Source organism: Staurois parvus, unplaced genomic scaffold, assembly GCF_062004578.1.
Source record: "Staurois parvus isolate SC_StPar_1 unplaced genomic scaffold, SC_StPar_1.0 ptg003561l, whole genome shotgun sequence".
NCBI lineage: Eukaryota > Metazoa > Chordata > Amphibia > Anura > Ranidae > Staurois > Staurois parvus.
Window position 1 is genome coordinate 44,154 of NW_028321357.1, and position 23,459 is coordinate 67,612.

Below are 23,459 nucleotides of genomic sequence, written 5' to 3' on the forward strand. Positions count from 1 at the left end.
ATGTTTGTGTAGTATTATGTTCAGCAGACTGTGTTCTTCTATTGTTGTGACTTAGATGACGTTCAGAGCACATTTTATGCCCAATTCATGCAAAACTCCACGTAATCCCAAGGGGTTCACATACTTTTTCTTGCAACTGTATGAGATTAGTTTTTTTTAAGACTATAAAGTTAATTTTTAAGTTAGGAAAATTTTAACAGTGCATTGCATAACGCACACCAGCGTGTCCGCGCCTATTGGTGTGAATGTGTACTTCAATGTTAGAACTATGTAACATTCAGATTAGATTCTCACAGTAATTTTTGTCGGTGGGGCAGGAAAGATGTTCAAGGGTAAGGTGTTAAGTAAAGGGAAAATCAAATCTGGTTGCCATGCGTTACTTCTTTTAGAAGCCATTGGTGCTTTTTAAATTTTTTTTTTTCTCCTTTTTTTTTTTTTGCACTGCTTTTCTCTAAATGTAACTCTAGTTAAAACTTGTTGTGGTCTCGGATAGGGTTTTGAAGGGTTAGAAACCTCTGTTAGGTTCTTATTGCTGACTGAAGCCACGTTGGGGAGATATCTGCTCACATTCTGTTACGATGACAACATTACCAGACAGGAAGTTAGAGAAAATTTACAATGAAAACCCAGCCTGAATTAAAAATAAAAAAAAAAAACAAACGTGGGTGCTCTAGTCTTCCCCTACTATACTGCCATCTTTATGGTCCCCCACTTCTCCTGGTGATATGGAAGGAAAATCTCACTAATGGAGTCCCATCACAGTAAAAACCTAATTGCACTTCGCCTATCCAAAAAAAAAAGTTGTAGTTAGAGAGGCACTTTAAGGACTTAATCACTGGCCACAGTAGATCTACATTATGAAAATACACCATTGGTGGTTTCTGTGGTTTAGTCTCCTAACCAAGCTGTACTTTTTATGTCTTTCAGCAGGTGGAATCTGCGTAGTACACCGGGGAGGAGGGCAGGGGAGCTGCGGACTCGTTTGGCAGCTCCAGCGGCCCAGCCTCCTGCCATGATATCGGCCGCCCCTCTCTACAGCGGTGTGCACAACTGGACCAGTGCTGACCGCGTGCGCATGTGTGGCATCAACGAGGACAGGTGAGATGAGGACTCTCCATTATTCTGTAATCTGTGTTATGAAACTTTAGGAGAATGCGCACACTTCACTTCTACCACACTGGCCCACTCTTCACAATCTGCTACCATACAACTGAATTCTTCATTCTCCACCACTGCACTGGTACGCTCCTCCGTACTGAACCATCATGCTCTCTGCTACCATACCGGCCCACTTGTCACTCTCTGCCACTATACCGGCCCACTTGTCACTCTCCGCTACCGTACCGGCCCACTTGTCACTCTCCACTACCATACCGGCCCACTTGTCATTCTCCTCCACTATACCGGCCCACTTGTCACTCTCTGCCACTATACCGGCCCACTTGTCACTCTCCGCTACCGTACCGGCCCACTTGTCATTCTCCTCCACTATACCGGCCCACTTGTCATTCTCCTCCACTATACCGGCCCACTTGTCACTCTCCTCCACTATACCGGCCCACTTGTCACTCTCCGACACTCTACCGGCCCACATGTCACTCTCCGCTACCGTACCGGCCCACTTGTCACTCTCCACTACCATACCAGCCCACTTGTCATTCTCTGCCACTATACCGGCCCACTTGTCACTCTCCTCCACTATACCGGCCCACTTGTCACTCTCCTCCACTATACCGGCCCACTTGTCACTCTCCGACACTCTACCGGCCCACATGTCACTCTCTGCCACTATACCTGCCCACTTGTCACTCTCCGCCACTCTACCGGCCCACTTGTCAATCTCCGCCACTATACCGGCCCACTTGTCACTCTCTTCCACTATATCGGCCCACCTGTAACTCTCCGCCACCATACCGGCCCACTTGTCACTCTCCGACACCATATCGGCCCACTTGTCACTCTCCGCCACCATACCGGCCCACTTGTCACTTTCCGCCGCCATACCGGCCCACTTGTCACTCTCCGCCGCCATACCGGCCCACTTGTCACTCTCCGCCGCCATACCGGCCCACTTGTCACTCTCCGCCGCCATACCGGCCCACTTGTCACTCTCCGCCGCCATACCGGCCCACTTGTCACTCTCCGCCGCCATACCGGCCCACTTGTCACTCTCCGCCGCCATACCGGCGCTCTCGTCACTCTCTGCCGCCATACTGGCGCTCTCGTCATTCTCTGCCACCATGCCGGCCAGCTCACTACTTTCTACCACTAGTCACTCTGCCACCGTTCCATCCTGCTCATCGCTCTCCTCCACCATATTGGCCTGCCTTTGCTCTCTGCTGCTATATCGACCCTCTTGATGCTCTTTGCCACCATGCCTGTTTGCCATTGCATGACTCCCAGCATGTACTTCACTCTCTGCCACCACATTGGCACACACTTCACTTACTGCCACCATACCATGGAGCAGTTTTTACACTCTGCTACCATACCACTGAATTCTTTATTCACCACCACTGCATCGGTACAATAATCACTACCACACCATTACTACCGTCCCGCTCATCGCTCTTTGCTACCACGCCAGTTCGCTCGTTGCTCTTTGCCACCATGCCGGCCTACTAGTCGCTGCTTTCCGCCACCGCGCCGGCCCTCTTGTTGCTCTGCACCACCGCGCCAGGCCGCTTGTTGCTCTGCGCCACCGCGCCAGGCCGCTTGTTGCTCTGCGCCACCGTGCCAGGCCGCTTGTTGCTCTGCGCCACCGCGCCGGCCCGCTTGTTGCTTTGTGCCACTAGGCTGGCCTTCTCGTAACTCACAAACTGCCACACTTCTGCTAGTCAGAGTGCCAGTTTACATGCTGTATACTGCATGACGTCCAGTCCTCCTTCAGGCCACACCCCGACTGTAATTTTCTCGCCTTGGTTTTGAACAGAAGGACGCCTCTCTCTGATGAAGATTCAAAATTGAGCAGTACTCAGCCCCTGGGGTGCGAAGAGCGTTGTGTAAGCAGTGTCCTCTCCAAGGTGAGCTTTGTCTGAGTAACATAACACCCAAAAAACAGTCTTCTGTCTTCTATCTGGATATTCTTTCCAAACAGAATCCAAGGGGTATCCAGGAAATGATCTCTATTTCTTTGGGCAGGACCTCCCAGTTGGTCACATTTTCAAGATTGTTCTTCTCTTGCACAAGAAGTTTGATGGGTTGTCCGCTCATTAAAGTATGTAGCTTGTCTTTTCAAGGAATATCCTGAGTAGGGATGAGATTGGGTTTGGTCCAAACTCATGTTTGCTGAATCTGGAAGGAATCTGTCTGTGCTGACCCAATCAGGGATGCTTTTGGGGTTGAGGTCAAGGTCATGGCCATATTGCAGAGTGTCAATGAAAGCTTCCTTCCAGGTTCGGCCAAACCTATTCGGACTTAGCCCAAAATAATGGAGAATGGAAGTCTGTTATACTTCTCTAACACCCCACAGATCCCGGTGTGAACTTGGGTTCAGTCCGAACAAGTTTGGTCGAACCTGGAAGGTCATTCAGGTCAAGGCCATGGCCATATTATGTCGGTGTCCGTGACGGCTTCCTTGCAGGTTTGGCCAAGCATGTTCGGACTGAACCCAAGTTCATACCATGATCTGTGGGATATAAGGGAAGTATAGCAGACTTCCATTCTCCATTAGCTGGGGAACCACTCGTATAGTGTCAGTGGTCACAGTGGGCACTCTGACCCATGCTCCAGGGGGCCCGTGGGGCATATAGGGGAACTGATCCTCTCCATTTTCCTCCTGCAACCACTGAAAGTCATCTTCTCCTCCTCCCCATCCCACTCGCATTTATCGGCTGCAGGAGGAAAATGTTCATTATGCTATTCAAAATAAAAAATTGTGGCCCGTGACCAGTTACCAAATCCTGAAGTGGCCCTTGCTATTCAAAAAGTTGAGCACCCCTGACTTAAAGTGACTGTAAAGGATTGTATTTTATTTAAAAAATATTTTTTTTTATAGTTGTCTGCATTATGCAACTGTTTTGCACAAACCGCTCCAATTCTCCTCTTTTAGGGTCTCCTGGCTCCTTTACCCCGCTGGGGGCCCACCGTAAAAATCCACTTGCTATGGAAGTACTTGTGCGTGCTCGCTCTCGAGCTGGCTGTGTGCGTCCGCAGATAGTGTTTCTCCACCCTCCCCCATCCCCCCCCCAACTCCCGGCTGTGATTGACATCAGTGAGAGCCAATGGCTCCTGCTGCTTTCTGAGCCAATGAGGAGGGAGAGGGCAGAGAGCCTCTGTCTTGTGCACAGCGCTGGATCGAGATCAGGCTCAGGTAGAAGGGGGGAGGGTTGCTGTTTGCAAAAGGTTTTCTATGCATTAACCACTTCCAGTCCGGACACTTTTACCCCCTTCCTGTCCAGGCCAATTTTCAGCTTTCAGTGCTATCACACTTTGAATGACAACACTGTACCCATATGAATTTTTTAGCTTTTTTTTTTAGACAGATAAAACTTTATTTTGGTGGCATTTATTCACCACTGGGAATTTTATTTTTTTTGCTATGTAAATGAAAATGTCCAAAAATTTTGAAAGTGTTTGTTTTTCTTATAACATTTTGCAAATAAATAGTATTTCATCATAAATCTTGGCCAACATTTATTCCGTTATCTTTTTAGTAAAAACCAAAATAACACAAATTAGTTTATAACCAAAAATTATAATTTTTAAACCTTTTTTTTTTTTACCTTTTTTTTATATTATTATTATTTCTTTTTTTTACATACTGTCACCCTAGCAGTACAGTGTCACCATGGTGACACTGTTCTACTTGTGGGGGGTGATGAAGATTTTTTTTTTTTTACACTGATTGCTTTTACACCCATAAAGGCTGTAAAAGCAATCATTTCTCCTTCTCTCTGGCTGCATTCTTGCAGCCATTGAGAACTACTGTGTGAGCTGTGATTGGTCACAGCTTGTCACATGGTACAAGGCTGTTGTGAATAGCCTTGTACCATGTGACCTCTGTGATCATTCACAGATTTCACACGTAGTAAGCAATGATGTCAGAAGTGACATCTTGCTTACTACTCTGCGTGTGATCACTGATTGGCCAATCAGTGATCACATGATCGGGACTTTGCACAGAGGTCCCGTCCAACGATCGGTGTTCCACTGTGTCCGGAGAACACAGCGGGCACCGGATTGCGGTGCTGCACGCTCCCAGGAAGCGCGCACAAGCAGGGTGCGGGGAGGCCGTTTATGGTGACACTACTACTTCTGGAGGGCGATGAAGATTTTTTTTTTCTTTACACTGATTGCTTTTACACCCATATAGGATGTAAAAGCAATCATTTCTCCTTCTCTCTGGCTGCATTCTTGCATCATTGAGAAGTACTGAGTGAGCTGTGATTGGTCACAGCTTATCACATGGTACAAGGCTGTTGTGAATAGCCTTGTACCATGTGACCTCTGTGATCATTCACAGATTTCACATGTAGTAAGCAATGATGTCACAAGTGACATCTTACTTACTACTCTGCGTGTGATCACTGATTGGCCAATCAGTGATCACATGATCGGGACCTTGCACAGAGGTCCCGTCCAATGATCGGTGTTCCACTGTGTCCAGAGAACACAGCGGGCACCGGATCGCGGTGCTGCACGCTCCCAGGAAGCGCGCACAAGCAGGGTGCGGGGAGGCCGTTTATAAACGGTCACCCGCCCCTGCGCTGCCACCGCCTGGCCATTTATATACAACGGCCGGATGCGAAGTGGTTAAGGTAAAAAAAAAAACTTGCAACCTTTAGAGCCACTTTAAATGTCCTCTGTAGTCCTGAAATTGGGGTGAAATTGGGAGAGGAGTCTGTACTAATTTGCAAGAACGAAGGGAAGACTGCAATTCATCTTTAATGAAGCCCAATAAAAGCTTTAATAAGTGAGATTCTGCAGCCTGACCTGTGCTAAAGGATCCTCGGGGAACGGGGTCAGGAGGCTCTTCAGGCAGAGCCGCTAACTGGCTGCCTGTGAATGTACTTTTGTCGATCCTCCAGCATGACCCGTTCTGGTGGGTACAAAACACTTGGATTTCGTCCGTCTCTGGAAAGTACTCGGTGAACTCCTGTGAAGAATTATCCTAACCGTCAGGTGGGGGTGATGACAAAGGCGCAGCAACCATTGGGAGCGGTGTGTTTTCGGCCTAATGCAGAGGGTCTTGTTGAAAGGTTTGCGTCAGTCCCTGAAGTTTCTGAGGCCAGGACTGTGTGAGCAATGAGTGGTTGAGGTCATCTTTAGTCTCGTTGGTTTTATTAGAGGGGAAAAAAGAAGTTCCCCTCTAATAATTTCAAACCATGCTGTGGTCCCAATGGGAGGGTTTGAAGACTTTTTTCAGCAAACTTAAAGTGGTTGTAAACCCCACATGTACTCAGTGAAGTGACTGGCCTCAGGTGATGCACAGAGATTAAACAAATCCTCCTACATAAGTTGTACCTGTTTATCTGCAACGGTCTTTCCACTGCATCCATTCAAAATACAGAATTAACACAGGATCTCTCAGTTGTGAAATGCAGGGGGCGGAGAGCTGAAGTTGTGTCACTGAGGAGAGCTGATTGGAGAGAAGGGACACACGCCCTTCACACTGCTCACAGGAACAAAGCTGAGTCTGTCAATCTGGTGGAGATCCCTCCCCTGTCACCATATTTTTTTCTCTTGGTGTCAGGAAAGCTTGTTAGAAGTGATTCATACTGATAGAAAAGGAACAAAATGACACTTAGTGCTCTGGATTGAGACAAATGCACACTATGGAAGGATATGCTTTGTTCATATTTCATGTCTGAGGTTTACAACCACTTTAACCCTCTCACTGTCCTCCTTTCTGTTTTTTAAAATGACTTTTTATTTAATTTTTTTTATTCCAGCCCACCGGTCTGCTTTCATTCTTATACTACTGCAGCCTCTTGGGATGTCCTCATCACATCCATCATATCCTCCTGGGATGTCCCCATCACATCCATCATATCCTCCTGGGATGTCCCCATCACAGATCTCAGGAGGCTTTAGGAGTAGGAACAAAGAGCGGGTGGTGGGTGGAGATGTGCGCATCATCGGGTGCTGGCGGCCAGCTACCAATACTGGGGAGGACCGAGATGGCGGCGCGGGACCGAGGCGGAGTCACCTGAACCTGTTCCCGAATGCAGGGTACTTCTGTGTGAACAGTAGAGGAGTTGGAGTTGATCTGAGTCCCATAAATGTCTATTTATTTGATATATTTCAGGTATTTATATAGCGATGTGATCACAGCAGGGCAGCGTTAGATTGGCTGGGCTGGTGATTATATGATTTAAGGAAAGTGCTGCACAAAAGGTAAGTACGGTTTGAGAAAAACAGGGAAGAGTTGCTTAGTTACATAGTTAGTCTGGCTGAAAAAAAGACAAAAGTCCATCCAGTTCAACCATAGAAAAAAAAAAAAAGTTATTCTATACCCACAGTTGATCCAGAGGAAGGCAAAAAAAAAACAGCAAAGCATGATCCAGTTTTCTCCTGCAGGGGAGAAGATTCCTTCCTGATCCCCCGAGAGGCAATTGTATATTCCCTGGATCAACTTTATCTATAAATGTTATATCCAGTTATATTCTGTGTATCCAAAAAAGAATCCAGGACCTTTTTTTAAAGCAGTCCACTGAGCTGGCCAGAACCAACTCTTGAGGGAGTCTATTCCACAAGAGCGAGGTTCCTCTTTAAGAATATGTTGGGAAATTCAAATTTTCTGAGTTTAGAAAGTAGTAGGAGTGGGGCTGACCAATCAGTGGTTGGATATCGGGGGGGTCAACAACCCACAAAGAAATCAAACAACACAATACAAAAAACCCTTTTTCCTTTTTTTTTTTTTTTTTTTTTGTTTTTCAAGGCAGTGAGATGCCCGCTGGCGTCCCAACAATCATGAGTCACCCCTGCTACTGTCAGTGGGGATTCCTTGCTGACAGCAGAATGTAAACAGAAGAGCTGCCATAAAAAACAAATAAATGGTTGGGGGCCCATATCAGGCCTTTTTTTTTCTTTAAAGTAATGCCAGCTTTCATTCACCAAAAGAAAATGGCTTGGGGTTTCCTCAAAATGCATAGCACACCCTCACCCGAGCAGCCTGGCTGGCCAGGAAAGGGGGGAGCAAGTGAGCATACCACGCCCCTGCCCCCCTCCCACCCAGCAAAGCACTTTGTGCTCATGTTAATGAGGACAAGGACCTCCTCCCCACAACCTTGGCTGGTGGTTGTGGGGGTTGCAGGGGGTAACTTATCTGGAAGCCCCCTTTAACAAGGAATCCCAGCTGATAGCTGTTAGGACCCTGGCAGGTGCTGGCTCTTTAACAACTGTTGACTTATCCCTACTGTTGACAGAAGGGATTGACTCCTTGTTGTTAGGATACTGGCAGATGCCAGCTCCTTAGCAACTGATGACGCATCCCTACTGTTGACAGAAGGGATTGACTCCTTGTTGTTAGGATACTGGCAGATGCCAGCTCCTTAGCAACTGATGACTCATCCCTACTGTTGACAGAAGGGATTGACTCCTCATTGTTAGGATACTGGCAGGTGCCAGCTCCTTAGCAACTGATGATTCATCCCTACTGTTGACAGAAGAGCTTGACTCCTCATTGTTAGGATACTGGCAGGTGCCAGCTCCTTAGCAACTGATGACTCATCCCTACTGTTGACAGAAGGGATTGACTCCTCATTGTTAGGATACTGGCAGGTGCCAGCTCCTTGGCAACTGATGAGGCATCCCTACTGTTGACAGAAGGGATTGACTCCTCATTGTTAGGATACTGACAGGTGCCAGCTCCTTAGCAACTGATGATTCATCCCTACTGTTGACAGAAGGGATTGACTCCTCATTGTTAGGATACAGGCAGGTGCCAGCTCCTTAGCAACCAAAGACTCATCCCTGCTGCTGACTGCAGGGAAGAGTCACTGGTTGTTAGGATGCTGGCGGGTACCGGCTCCTAACAACCAAAGCCCAGGAAACTTTTCTTTGGAACAAAAAACATAAAAAATGCTTAAAAATCGCATGTAAATGCGGATGCAGTTACACATCTGGAATGCATCTGGATTGCGTTTCTCTGCTGTGAATCGATCCTAAAAAATGACCATTGTCACCTAACGATTTTCGATCCTCTGGTTAATGGAAGCACTTTTTGGCTTCTCCAGACTATCTGGCTCTAGAAATTGGCAATTAAACATTCCATCCTTTGTTGCAGAGTATTAGATTAGCAATCAGAATCGCTCCCTCTGCTCTTAGTAAGGATAATAATGCTTAAGGAATGGTTCCTGTAAACTCCAACCCTGGACTGGCATGGAAAGTGATTATTTTTTATTCTGGATATTTGCTGATTTGGTTTTGTTTGGTTTCAGGTGGATATAGCACCAGCGCCCAACCAAAGTGATGCCCTGATGCTGCAGGAAGATGGCGGCGCACAGGTTGGAGCTGGCCAGCGACTAGAGGAAAAACCCCCGGACCCCGTTGTCTCTGAGCCTGCTGGAACTGCACCGTTGTCAAAATCTAGAGGCAAGACTCGAGCACTTGAGGCCAAGCAAGCCGCTAACATGCTGGATACAAACGTTCAAACCGCTTCGAGTAAACATGGTAAAAAAGTAGAGTCTGCCAGGACTCCTGCACAGGAGAAAGCAGCGGGCACCGAACCTCCTGCTCTTCGGCCTGCTGATGCAGATCCTTCCACGAAGCAAAAACCTATTCTGGGCCCTGGATTACAAATTGCAGGGCAGCCGGTGGAGGCTTCCCACACAGTAGTCTCGTCTAGCTTTGGCACCCTTACTCCATTCACTATGAGCAGAATCTGCTTCTCCGCCACTCAGGTCCCTACCGTGCAGAAGCTTCCTTTGTCCTTTCCGACCGGTACTGTCTTAGCGCCGAGCCAGCCCTTAGTTTACATCCCTCCAGCCAACTGTGGACAACCCCTCAGTGTAGCTACCTTACCGACCACGTTTGGCGTTACTCCGACTCTAACCCTTCCCATGTTGCCCGCCTGTTTGCAGGACAGATGCCTACTTCAGACTCCTTCAGACATGCACACCCATGCTTTTGCTTCTCCTCTGGGAAGACCCTTAACCACTGATCCTAAAGTGGCTTCTACCGAATCAAATAAACCAACCAGCACAGTCCCTTCCATTACCCTCACCAACAGCAATAGCGTCATCCCGTCTACGGCCGATGGCTCCATAGCCTCCACCGACACAACGTCCTCCACACTGTCCTCCGCACTAACAGCTTTACAGACTCTGTCCGCACATCCCACTCTTCCCATGGTCAACGTAAGCCCCATCGCCCTCACCACGTATTCAAGAACGCCTTCTAGCCTAGAACCTCAAAGTGATTCCTCCTCTTCATCCGTGTCCCCTTTAAAGTCCCCACCGCAGCTGGAGCGAGAAATGGTGTCTCCTCCAGATGTTTACGAAATGCCTTTGGACTTGTCCTCTAAATCCCACCGTCATAAACACGCCCCATCAAACCAACGTAAGACTCCTCCCATGCCAGTGTTAACGCCGGTGCACACCAGTGGGAAAGCCTCTCTGTCCACCGTCTTGTCCAGGTCCGACTGTAACTCCCAGCGGCTCACGCCAAACACCAGCAGCAGTGTTAACCAGACTTTACGGGGGGCGCCACTGGTAATGTTCCCAGAGTTCTTGAGAAATGGAGATCCGGGGTCACCACAGCTAGCGCCTGGGTCTTGGATCAAAAATTCTGCTGCTCTTATTAGTACCATTCCAGGTACTTACGTAGGGGTGGCCAACCCAGTGCCTGCCTCTGTGTTGTTGAACAAAGACTCGAACTTGAGCCTTAACACGGACTCCCGCCATCTGGCAAAGCAGGAACCTATCTCAATCATTGACCAGGGAGAGCCAAAGAACTCAGGGTCGTGCGGCAAGAAAAACAGCCAGGCCAATGTCGATGGCCAGCAATCCACTGAAAAAAGAAATCTTCTCGGACGCGTCGCTACGGTGAACTCTTTATGTCCGTCAAAGGATTGGACCTTAGCTGGACATGGGACAGTACACCCAAAGTGTCCCTTAAACGGGAAGCCTAGCAATTCTCAGGTTCTGCCAGTTAATTGGTCTCAATACCATCAGACGTCGCTGCTTTCCATCGGCTTACAGGCCACAAGCACACTCCATTCAAACCAAGGTCCTCCTCACAGACTTCCGGTTGCAGAATACACTTTATTCCCCAACATTCTTCCAGCTGAGTCCAATGCAACACCTCAAAGTACAGGTGACTCTACACTTAATGCCCAACTGAAAAACTCTACGGGAGCTGCTCCAGAGCAGGACACGTTGGCCAAGGCAAGGACGTGCGAGACTCTTTCAAAGCAGCATAAATCCCATACCAACAAAACACTGCTTGCACCAAAACCTTCTGCAGGAAATAACGTTTTGTGCCCTCAGCCAGGTGTGGCGGACAGAGCAGATTGTAGTGCAAATTCTCTACTACAGGGGGTGGAAGAAAGCACCCTTTTAAATAAACTTTCCGAAAAAACGAACTGCAAAGACAAAATTCGCCCAAAGCTGAGTTGCAGTCGAAAGATCTTCGGCGACGTCAAGCCGAAAAACAAGGTCTTGGCCTCGTACATGACGAACGACCAGCTAACCACGGTTCAACCAAAAGACAGTAGCCACGGCTTTTCTCTGCTGGGTCTGGACTGCACTAAAACGGACTTAAAGGCCGATCTGCCGCAGGATCAGCCCGCTCAGAGGAAACGGAGCCACAAAAAAGCACACACGCCGGAGGCAACTCACTGCGTTCAGGAGGTGGACTTGAGCAAGGTCAAAATCGAGAGGATAGACGATGACGAGGAAAGCTTTGGCCGTTTGCCGACCTTTAACGATTCGTCATGGTCGCCCATGGAAATGCCACCAATTACCAAAGTCAAGGCCAGGGTGAAGAAGGAGCCGGGGTTGAGGGGACGTATAAAGCAGGTGGAGGAGTTAACGCCGACCAAGACCACGCAGCCCAAGTCGAAATGTAAATCGAAGCAAAAAGACACAGATCACACCATGGAGGAACCTCCTAAAAGGAAGGTGAGCAGTGCCAACGATGCCAAAAATTTGAGACATTGCTGTGAGACTGTTGGTTGTGATAGCAGAAACTGCATGTACGTTCGTTCTGTGTGAATGTTGGAAAAAGCGAATGTTACCGGGCTATTTCCTCTCCAGGCTGCATGTTCTTCATTCCTAAGAATATTGCAGATCAGGAAAATACTTTATTAGAACCACTAAATCAGTGGTAATGAAATAAAATTCAAGGAAGTCCAGTCACTAAAATTATTTTCCAGCCAAGGTCCGAATCTCTCTAATACTGATAACCGAAAAGTAGGCCAGTCACTCCACATTTTAAGATAATAGAACCACCTTCATATAAGGTATCCCCATCAGAGTGCCCCCTTACATCAGGTGCCCCCAGCACTCCGATAAATCCATTGTCCTCAACGAAATATCCCCTTTAGATCAGTTGCCCCATCCCAGTACTTCCTTATATCAAGTGTCCCCATTACAGCGCTCCCTTACATCAGGTGTCCCCATCAGAGTGCCCACTTACATAAAGAATCGCCATTAGAGTTCCCCCATACATCAGGTGCTCCCATAAATCAGGTACTTAATTTAGGACACCCTCATATATCAGTTGCCCCAGCAGAGTGTCCCCTCACATCAAGTTCCCCCATCAGAGTGCCTCCGTACATCAGGTGCCCCCAAACATGAAGTTCCACCATCAGTGTGCGTGCATATATCAGGTTATCCCATCAGGGGGCCTCCTTAAATATTGTGTCCCTATCGGTGTGTCCCCCATAGGCTGGGTTCCCCCATGGGCATGCCCCCCATAGGCTGGGTTTCCCCATGGGCGTTGCCCCCCATAGGCATGGTTTCCCCATGGGTGTGTGCCCCCCCCATAGGCGTGGTTCCCCCATGGGCGTGTGCCCCCCATAGGCGTGGTTCCCCCATGGGCGTGTGCCCCCCATAGGCGTGGTTCCCCCATGGGCGTGTGCCCCCCATAGGCATGGGTTCCCCCATGGGCGTGTGCCCCCCCATAGGCATGGTTCCCCCATGGGCGTGTGCCCCCCCATAGGCGTGGTTCCCCCATGGGCGTGTGCCCCCCATAGGCCGGGTTCCCCATCAGGGTTCCCCCAATGGCCAGGTCCCCTCATGGGTGTGCCCCCATAGGCCGGATTTCCCCTTCAGAGTCTAACTACAGATCAGCAGAGCTCATAAGAGACAAGCAGGCAGGGGGCAGGAGAGGATAATCAAGCTGCAAGGGGCAGGGTACATGTGACATCATTGGTTGCTATGACACCAGTGGTCCTAGCAACCAGTGACTGCAACTTAGTGAGGATCCAATGCAGCAGAGTGATGGGCTGACGGTCCGGACTGGGCTGTGAGTTGGTCCGGTATCAAACCATGGCCCGCGATTTAGAAGACTGCACTAACTGATGATCATGGTAAATAGGTGTTTATTGCCTGTGATCCGACAGCTCCACCTAGTGGCCATAAAGTATCTTCCTGATTTTACCCTACGAATGACTAACATTCAACTTGGAGAGGAAATAGCCTGGTAACCTTCGACTTTGCCCCCATTCCCATAGAATGAATGTACATGCCGTTTTCAAGGGACAAAAATCTTTTTTTTTTTTTTTTTTTCTTTTAAATAAATGCACCTCATTTTGTCAATAATTAATTGTTTGTTACTTTACGGGCCTGAAATTGTAGTTTGGATTGTGGTAATTGGTACAAAGCATGCAATGACAGCACTCGGTGCTTTCTGAAGAGGTAGCAAAGTTTGGGTTTTCTTGCAGAGTTGTATGGGACCCAGCAGTCCTCATCCCCGTTGTCGGCAGTCCTCATCCCCGTTGTCGGCAGTCCTCATCCCCGTTGTCGGCAGTCCTCATCCCCGTTGTCGGCAGTCCTCATCCCCGTTGTCGGCCGTCCTCATCCCCGTTGTCGGCAGTCCTCATCCCCGTTGTCGGCAGTCCTCATCCCCGTTGTCGGCAGTCCTCATCCCCGTTGTCGGCAGTCCTCATCCCCGTTGTCGGCAGTCCTCATCCCCGTTGTCGGCCGTCCTCATCCCCGTTGTCGGCCGTCCTCATCCCCGTTGTCGGCCGTCCTCATCCCCGTTGTCGGCCGTCCTCATCCCCGTGGTCGGCCGTCCTCACCCCCGTGGTCTGCCGTCCTCACCCCCGTGGTCAGCCGACCTCATTATCACACACAGGTGTCACTAAGCCCTGTGAGTTACTTCAACCAATTTTTTTTCTAACAATAATTTTCTCATCCAAATGTTCTATTCATGTTCCTGGATATCGCGGAGGTGTCCTGGTATTCCTTTTACAAAAGTTCCCTAACTATTATTTCAGTTTTCCTTTTCATGAACGGATCTCTTTACTCCTGACTAGCGAACTTCCAGACATGGCGCACCCACCCGGCGTTTTTTGGGACACATGCAGTCCTTGTTGCTTCTTTGCGCACGTCGATTGGCTTAACCCCTCGCCTACCGGGTACTTTCACCCCCTTCCTGTCCAGGCCAATTTTCAGCTTTCAGCGCTGTCGCACTTTGAATGACCATTGCGCAGCCATGCAACATTGTACCCGTATGACATTTGTATCATTTTTTTCACACAAATAGAGCTTTCTTTTGGTGGTATTTTATCACCGCTGGGGGTTTTATTTTTTGCGCTATAAACAAAAAAAATAGCAAAAATTTTGAAAAAACAAAAAAGTTTGTTTGTTTCTATTATAAAATTTTGCAAACAGGTAATTTTTCTTCTTCACTGATGTGCGTTGATGAGGCTGCACTGATAGGCAGCACTGATGAGGTGATACTGATAGGCGGCACTGATGAGCTGGCACTGATATGCAACAATGTCGGGCACTGATAGGCAGCACTGACGGGCACTGATGAGGTGGTACTGATAGGTGGCACTGATATGCAACATTGATGGACACTGATAGGCAGCACTGACAGGCACTGATGAGGTGGTACTGATAGGCGGAACTGATGAGCTGGCACCGATATGCAACAATGTCAGGCACTGATAGGCAGTACTGACGGGCACTGATGAGGTGGTACTGATAGGCGGCACTGATATGCAACAATGATGGGCACTGATGGGTGGCACTGACTGGCGGCACTGCTGGGCAGCACAGGTGGGTGGCACTGCTGGGCAGCACTGGTGGGTGGCACTGCTGGGCAGCACTGATGGGTGGCACTGCTGGGCATAGGTGGGTGGCACTGCTGGGCACAGATGGGGGCGGCACAGGTGGGTGGCACTGCTGGGCACTGATCATCAGTGCCTTGATCGGTGCCGATCCGTCCTCTGACAATTGCCGGTTATCAGCAGTACTTTCCTTACACTGTGACAGCGTGAGGAAAGTGCAACCGATAACCGGTGATCTGCTGTGTCATTGGACACGGCTGATCACATGGTAAAAGGCCGCTGTGATCAGTTGTGTCCGTCATATGATGTCCTCCCAGAACTGGCCGGATGCAGGGAAGCTGTCATTCCCCTATCTGCAGTCGCCAAGTGGTTAAAGGAACAGTCCACTGTTTGGAGCATGGGGGGGGGGGGGTTAGTAACTAGAACTGGAGGGTGCAACATCTGGTGCAGCTCTGCAGAGGAACCAGTCAGCTTCGAGGTTTATTGCCAAAGCATAACCATTTGCCCTTTTAGAAGATTCCCCCCCCCCCCCCCTTCCTGACCAGGTCCATTTTTTTTGCTATGCAGCACTGCACTATTGCAACTGGCAATTGCGCGGTCATGCAACGCTGTACCGAAACTAAATTTATGTCCTTTTTTTTTTTAACACAAATAGAGCTTTCTTTAGGTGGTTTTTATTTTGTGTGATATAAACAAAAAAGACTAAATTTGGAAACAAAAATGACATTTTCTACTTTTTGTTGTAAAAAAAATATCCAATAAACACAACATAGTTCTACGTTTAGGCCAAAATGTATTCTGCTGCATGTCTTTGGTGAAAGAAAAAATCTCAATACGTGTAAATTAATTGGTTTATGTGAAAGTTTATATCATCTACAAACTATGGTGTACACACTGTATTGCCTGCAGTATCGGGCCCCAGCCTTTCCACGCACATGACCTTTAATGGCCCCCCAGTCTTAGTCCGTAGGGTTCAATATTGAGTTGGCCTGGGTTTGGTGGTTGCCAGGAGAACAGTACTTGCCTGACTACATTGTGCCAAGTGTAAAGTTTGGTGGAGGGGGGATTATGGTGTGCGGTTGTTTTTGAGGGGTTGGACTTGGCCCCCTAGTTCCAGTGAAGGGAACTTTTAAGGCGTCAGCAATTTCATGCTCCCAACTTTGTGGGAAGAGTTTGGGGATGCATTGGAGTCGATGGGGGGGGGCGCTTTTGCATTGGAGTCGATGGGGGGGGCGCTTTTGCATTGGAGTCGATGGGGGGGCGCTTTTGCATTGGAGTCGATGGGGGGGCGCTTTTGCATTGGAGTCGATGGGGGGGCGCTTTTGCATTGGAGTCGATTGCATTAGAGTCGATGGGGGGGGCGCTTTTGCATTGGAGTCGATGGGGGGGGCGCTTGTGCATTGGAGTCGATGGGGGGCGCTTGTGCATTGGAGTCGATGGGGGGGCGCTTGTGCATTGGAGTCGATGGGGGGGGCGCTTTTGCATTGGAGTCGCTTGGGGGGGGGGTTTGCATTGGAGTCGATGGGGGGGCTCTTGTGCATTGGAGTCAATGGGGGGGCGGCGCTCTTGCATGGAGTCGATGGAGGGGGCGCTTTTGCATTGGAGTCAATTGGGGGGGGCACTTTAGCATTGGAGTCGATGGGGGGCTCTTTTGCATTGGAGTTGATGGGGGGCACTTTTGCATTGGAGTCGATGGAGGGGGGGCAGTTTTTGCATTGGAGTCAACAAAGGGGCGTTTTCTGCATTGAAGTCAATGACCTTATCTGCTTTTTTTTTTAATCGGCACACCGCCGATAACCCTAATTTCATGCGGTAGATTTCGGTGGCCGGGATTTCGGTGTATCACTACTTCCCCACTCTTCCCAAAACTACAACAAAGTCCAGCCTAGGTATCGGAGAGGGTTGGGAATACCACCATCACCATCATGGTGCAATACTGCAGAGTATCCAACTTCTATCTAAGGCTTGATGGCCCCGGTGAGGCTGCTCTTGTTGGGAAGGGTCACCATAACTGAGGTCATCAGAGTCCCGGAAGAGAGAACTGTAAAGGCCCAGGAGGATGCGAACATCTAGTGCTCCAAATGTTATCAGATACAGGAGCCCAACACATTCTCCCACACATGAAAAGGTCCAAGCGCTTTAAAACGCAGCTCTTGTTTTAGGCGATGCCATACTTGCTGCGGCTGACACATTTCGGGGGACATGCCCCCTTCCTTCGAGTTCTGAGCTTGAGTTCTGAGGAGGGGGCATGTTCCCCGAAAGGTCCTATCAGTTTAGTTTGTTGTGCTGTGCCGAGTCCTTACAAGAATATATACAACATCCAAGCCCCAAGCAATCGGACTCTCGAAATGCGTCGGCCGTTTACGATGAACGGTTTCCCTGGACCCTTTTGAGGTTTAGTTCTTCTCACGCTTTCTCCAGAAAAACTAAAGCAAGGTTGGCTGGAGGAGTTGTTGAAATCCGCTCCTCTTTGTTCTGATGGGTCCAGGAATGGTGACAGCGTAGTCCTCATCCACGGGGTTGCCTGCTGTTTGCTTACTTTGTGTCCCGTTTCATTTCAGTGGAAGAGACGGTCGGCCTCCGCAGGTCCCGAGAAGAAGGAACCCAAGGCGGCAAAGCCCAAGAAAGAGCCGGCTGTCGGCCGGACCAAGAGACGGAGAAGGAAGGTGATAAAGAGCGAGCCTCTGGATCCGGAGTACGATCTGGGTAAGGAGAGAAAACACGGGTGAGGCTGTTCCAAAACGGAGCAGATTGAAAGAATAACATCTGATATTTCAGTAATGGCTGGAATGTGGTGGGAGGAGTTACCCTCTGGCTTGTCACCAAGGAGTCAGACCACCCTACCATCTCCTGTTATATTCTTCGTAATGTAAAATGGGGTCCAACAGGGAGAGAAGGAACACCAAGCAGACCCGGGAACCCAAACCATGTCATGGCCTCTTGGTTCTCTCTCTCTCGAAAGGTCTGCAGTGGTGAGATCCTGGTTTTTCTTATTGCTGTTTGGTGAAAACTGGAGACTTTTAGGTATTAACCTGCACTTGGGGGGGTTGGGCACAGACCAATTTAGGAGATTCTTCCCCCACCCCCCGTCCTTATTTGTGGGGTTTTGGATCTGAGTTGTCTTAATCGGCTTCGGTCAGCCTTTCTCAACCAGGGTCCTTCTGGAGGTATCTAAGGGTTCCTTGAACCATGGCTGACTGACATCCCATAGGATGGGGCATGCATAGGCCTCGGCCAATGGCACAGAATCAGTGGAATACCACCAGTAATCCTTGTAGCTCTCTGTAAGGGGGATTCTTCCATTTGGCCACCAATGTAACGGACGTTCTTCTCACTGACCACCAATGTAAGGGTCAATCTTCCCATGGACCACCAATATAAGGACATTCTTCCCACTGACCACCAATGTAGGGACATTCTTCCCACTGACCACCAATATAAGGACATTCTTCCCACTGACCCCCATTGTAAGGGGCAATCTTCCACTGACCCCCAATGTAAGGGACAATCTTCTCACTGTCCACCCACGTAAAGGATGTTCTTCCCACCGACCCCCCATGTAAAGGATGTTCTTCACACTGACCCCCCATGTAAAGGATGTTCTTCCCACTGACCCCCCCCCCCCCCCCCACGTACAGGATGTTCTTTCCACTGACCCCACCACGTAAAGAACGTTCTTCCCACTGCCCTCCCCCCCTCACGTAAATTACATTCTTCCCACTGTCCACCCACATAAAGGACGTTCTTCCCACTGACCCCCCCCATGTAAAGGACGTTCTTCCCACTGTACACCCACATAAAGGACGTTCTTCCCACTGATCCCCCCCATCCACGTAAAGGACGTTCTTCCCACTGACCCCCCATGTAAAGGACGTTCCTTCCACTGACCCCCCCATGTAAAGGACGTTCCTTCCACTGACCCCCCCATGTAAAGGACGTTCCTTCCACTGACCCCCCCATGTAAAGGACGTTCCTTCCACTGACCCCCCCATGTAAAGGACGTTCCTTCCACTGACCCCCCCATGTAAAGGACGTTCCTTCCACTGACCCCCCCATGTAAAGGACGTTCCTTCCACTGACCCCCCCATGTAAAGGACGTTCCTTCCACTGACCCCCCCATGTAAAGGACGTTCCTTCCACTGACCCCCCCCCCCCCATGTAAAGGACGTTCCTTCCACTGACCCCCCCCCCATGTAAAGGACGTTCCTTCCACTGACCCCCCATGTAAAGGACGTTCCTTCCACTGACCCCCCATGTAAAGGACGTTCCTTCCACTGACCCCCCATGTAAAGGACATTCTTCCCACTGACCCCCCATGTAAAGGACGTTCCTTCCACTGACCCCCCATGTAAAGGACGTTCTTCCCACTGACCCCCCATGTAAAGGATGTTCTTCCCACTGACCCCCCATGTAAAGGACGTTCTTCCCACTGACCACCAATGTAAAGGACGTTCTTCCCACTGACCCCCCCCCCCATGTAAAGGACGTTCTTCCCACTGACCACCTACTTAAAGGACGTCCTCCTGTTGACCATCAATGTGAGGAGAATGCCCCCCACGGACCCCCCATGTAAGGGGCGTTATTTTTCTATCAGATCCAGTTGTGTTTTGAGATGTAATGGGAGGTTCTGGGAGTATTGTTGTGTAATCCCAGGTGGGCGGAGTGACATACACCCAGGGTGTCCCCAAAACAGGAAGAGAGGAGAAATCTCACTAGTGAGGACATGGATTTAAAAACTTGACCTCACTGAAAAGGATTTTATTTTTATTGATCTTTGCATCTAAGTTGAGTTTTTCTGATCAGTTACAGGAAGTTGGCAGAAATCTCCCCAACGGGGACACAGACAGTAGTAATTTTATACCTTTCCCATTCTGTCCAGGGCTAAGGGGGCTCCACATCATGTGTGAATGTTAACACCCACTCCTCCAGACTGACACCCATCCATTTTGATATTTGCATAACTCCTCCCAAGAGCCAGCCTACTGCTTGTATCAGGACTGAGGGTTCTGAAGAGGAGTACTGAGCGGGATGCTGTGTTTTTAGGAAGCTATGTGCAGCACCTTGCTGGTCCCTCCCACCAGCCATGATCTGCCTGCATTGCATAGACAAGCACAGAGACCCAGTAATGACATCACTGGGTCTAAAATTAAATGTTAGGATTGTATTTAAAGTGCAACTAAAGCCAAAACTATTTCAGTATTGAATAGCGGAGTGGGGTTTGACCCCCCTGTCTGTTTTTATTTGCGGTCTGTGCCCCCGTGAGGGAGATTCACCATCTCTATTTGTACTGTTTATCGTTATTGAAAGTGAATGTAAAAGAAAATCCCAATTAACACCAAAACGGCAACAGACGGGGAATCTTCCAATGGGGACACTAGTTCTTGAGACACCCAATTTTGAAGGGATTTCCTCTCACTTCCTGTTTTGGATATGGGACAGGAAGTGAAGGGAAATCTCCCCGATGGGGACACATATGGCACAAAAAAAAAAATTCTGACTTGGGTATAACCTTCGCTTACTTAGTTTTGTCTTTAGTTGCACTTTCAATATGTCATTATTATGTTGTTAACGGGAAAAGGAGGAACCAGGGAAGTCCAAAAATAAACAGAAAAAATTCAGCTTTAACCCCTCGCCCTCCAGAGGATTCCCCCCCACTTCCTGACCAGGCCATCTTTTGCGATACAGCGCTGTGTTACTTTCACTGACAATTACGCGGTCATGCAACGCTGCACCCAAATGAAATGTACGTCCTTTTCTTCCCACGAATAGAGCTTTCTTTTGGTGGTATTTGATCACCTCTGCGGTTTTTAAATTTTTTTGCACTATAAACAAAAATAAAAACAATTTTGAGGAAAAAAAGAACTATTTTTGACTTTTTGCTATTAAACATGTCCAGTAAAAAAATTTTAAAAATCAAATTTCGTCATAAATTTAGGCCAAAATGTATTCTGCTCCGTGTCTTTGCTAAAAAAAAATCCCAATACGTGTAAATGAATTGGTTTACGTGAAAGTTATAGCGTTTACAAATGGCGGTATACAGTATATACTGCGTAATTTTTTTTTTCTCTACTAGTAATGGCAGCGATCAGCGACTTATAGTGGGACTGCAGTGGGCATTCTGACACTGGGGGGGAACTGACTTGGTGTCACTGACATCCCAGTGACACCAATACAGTGATCGGTGCTAATAAAAAGCACTGACGCTGTATTGGTGTCACTGACATCCCCAGTGACGCCAATACAGCGATCGGAGCTAATAAAAAGCACTGACACTCTATTGGTGTCACTGACAACCCCAGTGACGCCAATACAGCGATCGGAGCTAATAAAAAGCACTGACACTCTATTGGTGTCACTGACAACCCCAGTGACGCCAATACAGCGATCGGTGCTAATAAAAAGCACTGACACTCTATTGGTGTCACTGACAACCCCAGTGACGCCAATACAGCGATCGGAGCTAATAAAAAGCACTGACACTATTGGTGTCACTGACAACCCCAGTGACGCCAATACAGCGATCGGTGCTAATAAAAAGCACTGACACTCTATTGGTGTCACTGACAACCCCAGTGACGCCAATACAGCGATCGGTGCTAATAAAAAGCACTGACACTCTATTGGTGTCACTGACAACCCCAGTGACACCAATACAGCGATCGGTGCTAATAAAAAGCACTGACACTCTATTGGTGTCACTGACAACCCCAGTGACACCAATACAGCGATCGGTGCTAATAAAAAGCACTGACACTCTATTGGTGTCACTGACAACCCCAGTGACACCAATACAGCGATCGGTGCTAATAAAAAGCACTGACACTGTATTGGTGTCACTGACATCCCCAGTGACACCAATACAGTGATCGGTGCTAATAAAAATCACTGACACTGTACTAATAGCATGGGGCAGGAAGGGATTAACATCTGGGGCGATCAAAGGGTTAACTGTGTGCTGTTTTACTATGAGGCTATGTGCCATGCAGAGCCATACAAAGCAGTGTGCAGGAGCTGACGGGAGAGATCTGTATTGTTTATACACAGATCTCTTCCCCGTCGGAGATACTCTGTAATCCCCGGCTGCCGCCGAGAAATCGCCATCCGGGACCCAGTGATTGACAGCCGTGGCCGCGAATGGCGACACAGGTAGGGGCACGCGTGCGCCCCCTACGCAGAAATGCACAATCACGTGTGTATATATACGTGATTTTGCGCATCTGTGCCGTCCTGTAGCAGAACTAGCGAGGAAGCGGTTAACTCCCCCAAAAAAACATGAAGCACGGGATCACGCTAATGCGGCGCAGGAAACACTGCGAATCCTGTGCATTTCCAATTTTGCAATCTGTTTCAGGGTGTCATTAATTAATCATTGACACCCTCACCACATCACATGAATGCCAGAAATTGCATCACATGGGTGAGAACACCGGATTTATAAAAAAAAAAAAAAGGGGTCCTGCACCCATTTGGATGCGATGTGAATTGAGCCGTACAAAATGTTTGGCTCCATTCACACGGCACAGACCATTGCATGTCATTCGCACAGAAATCGCACCACATTCCTCTGCGAATCACAGTGTGAACCCGGGCTGAACAATACATGAGGAATGGGAAATCCTGCGTGCGTTGTATCTCTCGCCGATCGCGCTGCGCGGCTCTGTGTCTCGTCAGATTCCGATGAAGAAGTCATTGTGTTGCGGTATGTTCTAGATCGGGAGGATGTTACTTCACAGAGTCAGCGGTCGGCAGTTAGCATCGTTTCCTGTGTCCCCAGTCACACTTCCTGTCGGAGAAGGCGGTCCCTCGCCTCCTGCGATCCCATCTAGAAAGACGTGTTTATTAATACCACACGCCGTCTTCCTGCCTCTCCGTCCGCTCGGCGAGGGGCCCTCTTACCTCGCCTTGAACTGCCATTGTTGATCAACGGGCAGCAGAGAGACGTCACAGTCCGGCCTGAGCTACAAACGGAGCGGCTTCACCCAATAAATAGGAATGATGTCTCTGATCCTTTTTATCATTTCTGGATCAGTTTTAACCCCTTGGGTGGCTCATTGTGTAAGGGGGACTTAAAGGAACGTTCCATCCTCAAACGATCCGATTTTTTTTTTTTTTTTGCTTGTCCTGGTGTCACGTAATAAATACCTCTGTAAAACATTGTTTGGTCTCTGCGCAATGATAGACTTGCACTGTTACCCCCAACTACAGCTGAGCGCTGTGCATCGTTCCACCATTGTTTATCCTCCAATTCACAACCGCAGTGTTTAAGTACTAT

The 23,459-nt window shown here is 48.7% G+C and overlaps 1 protein-coding gene across 1 annotated transcript in view; it reads left to right on the forward strand.

The window, feature by feature from the left end:
- The first annotated feature begins 906 nt into the window (after positions 1-906).
- The window catches only part of BCORL1 (BCL6 corepressor like 1), a 70,411-nt gene continuing 47,858 nt past the window's right edge, over positions 907-23,459 (forward strand). Inside the window, exons 1-4 of the mRNA XM_089667762.1 lie at positions 907-1,098; positions 2,933-3,023; positions 9,384-12,065; positions 17,749-17,893. Coding sequence (XP_089523888.1) covers positions 917-1,098; positions 2,933-3,023; positions 9,384-12,065; positions 17,749-17,893 — 3,100 coding nt within the window. The 5' untranslated portion in view covers positions 907-916. The remainder of the gene's footprint in view (positions 1,099-2,932; positions 3,024-9,383; positions 12,066-17,748; positions 17,894-23,459) is intronic.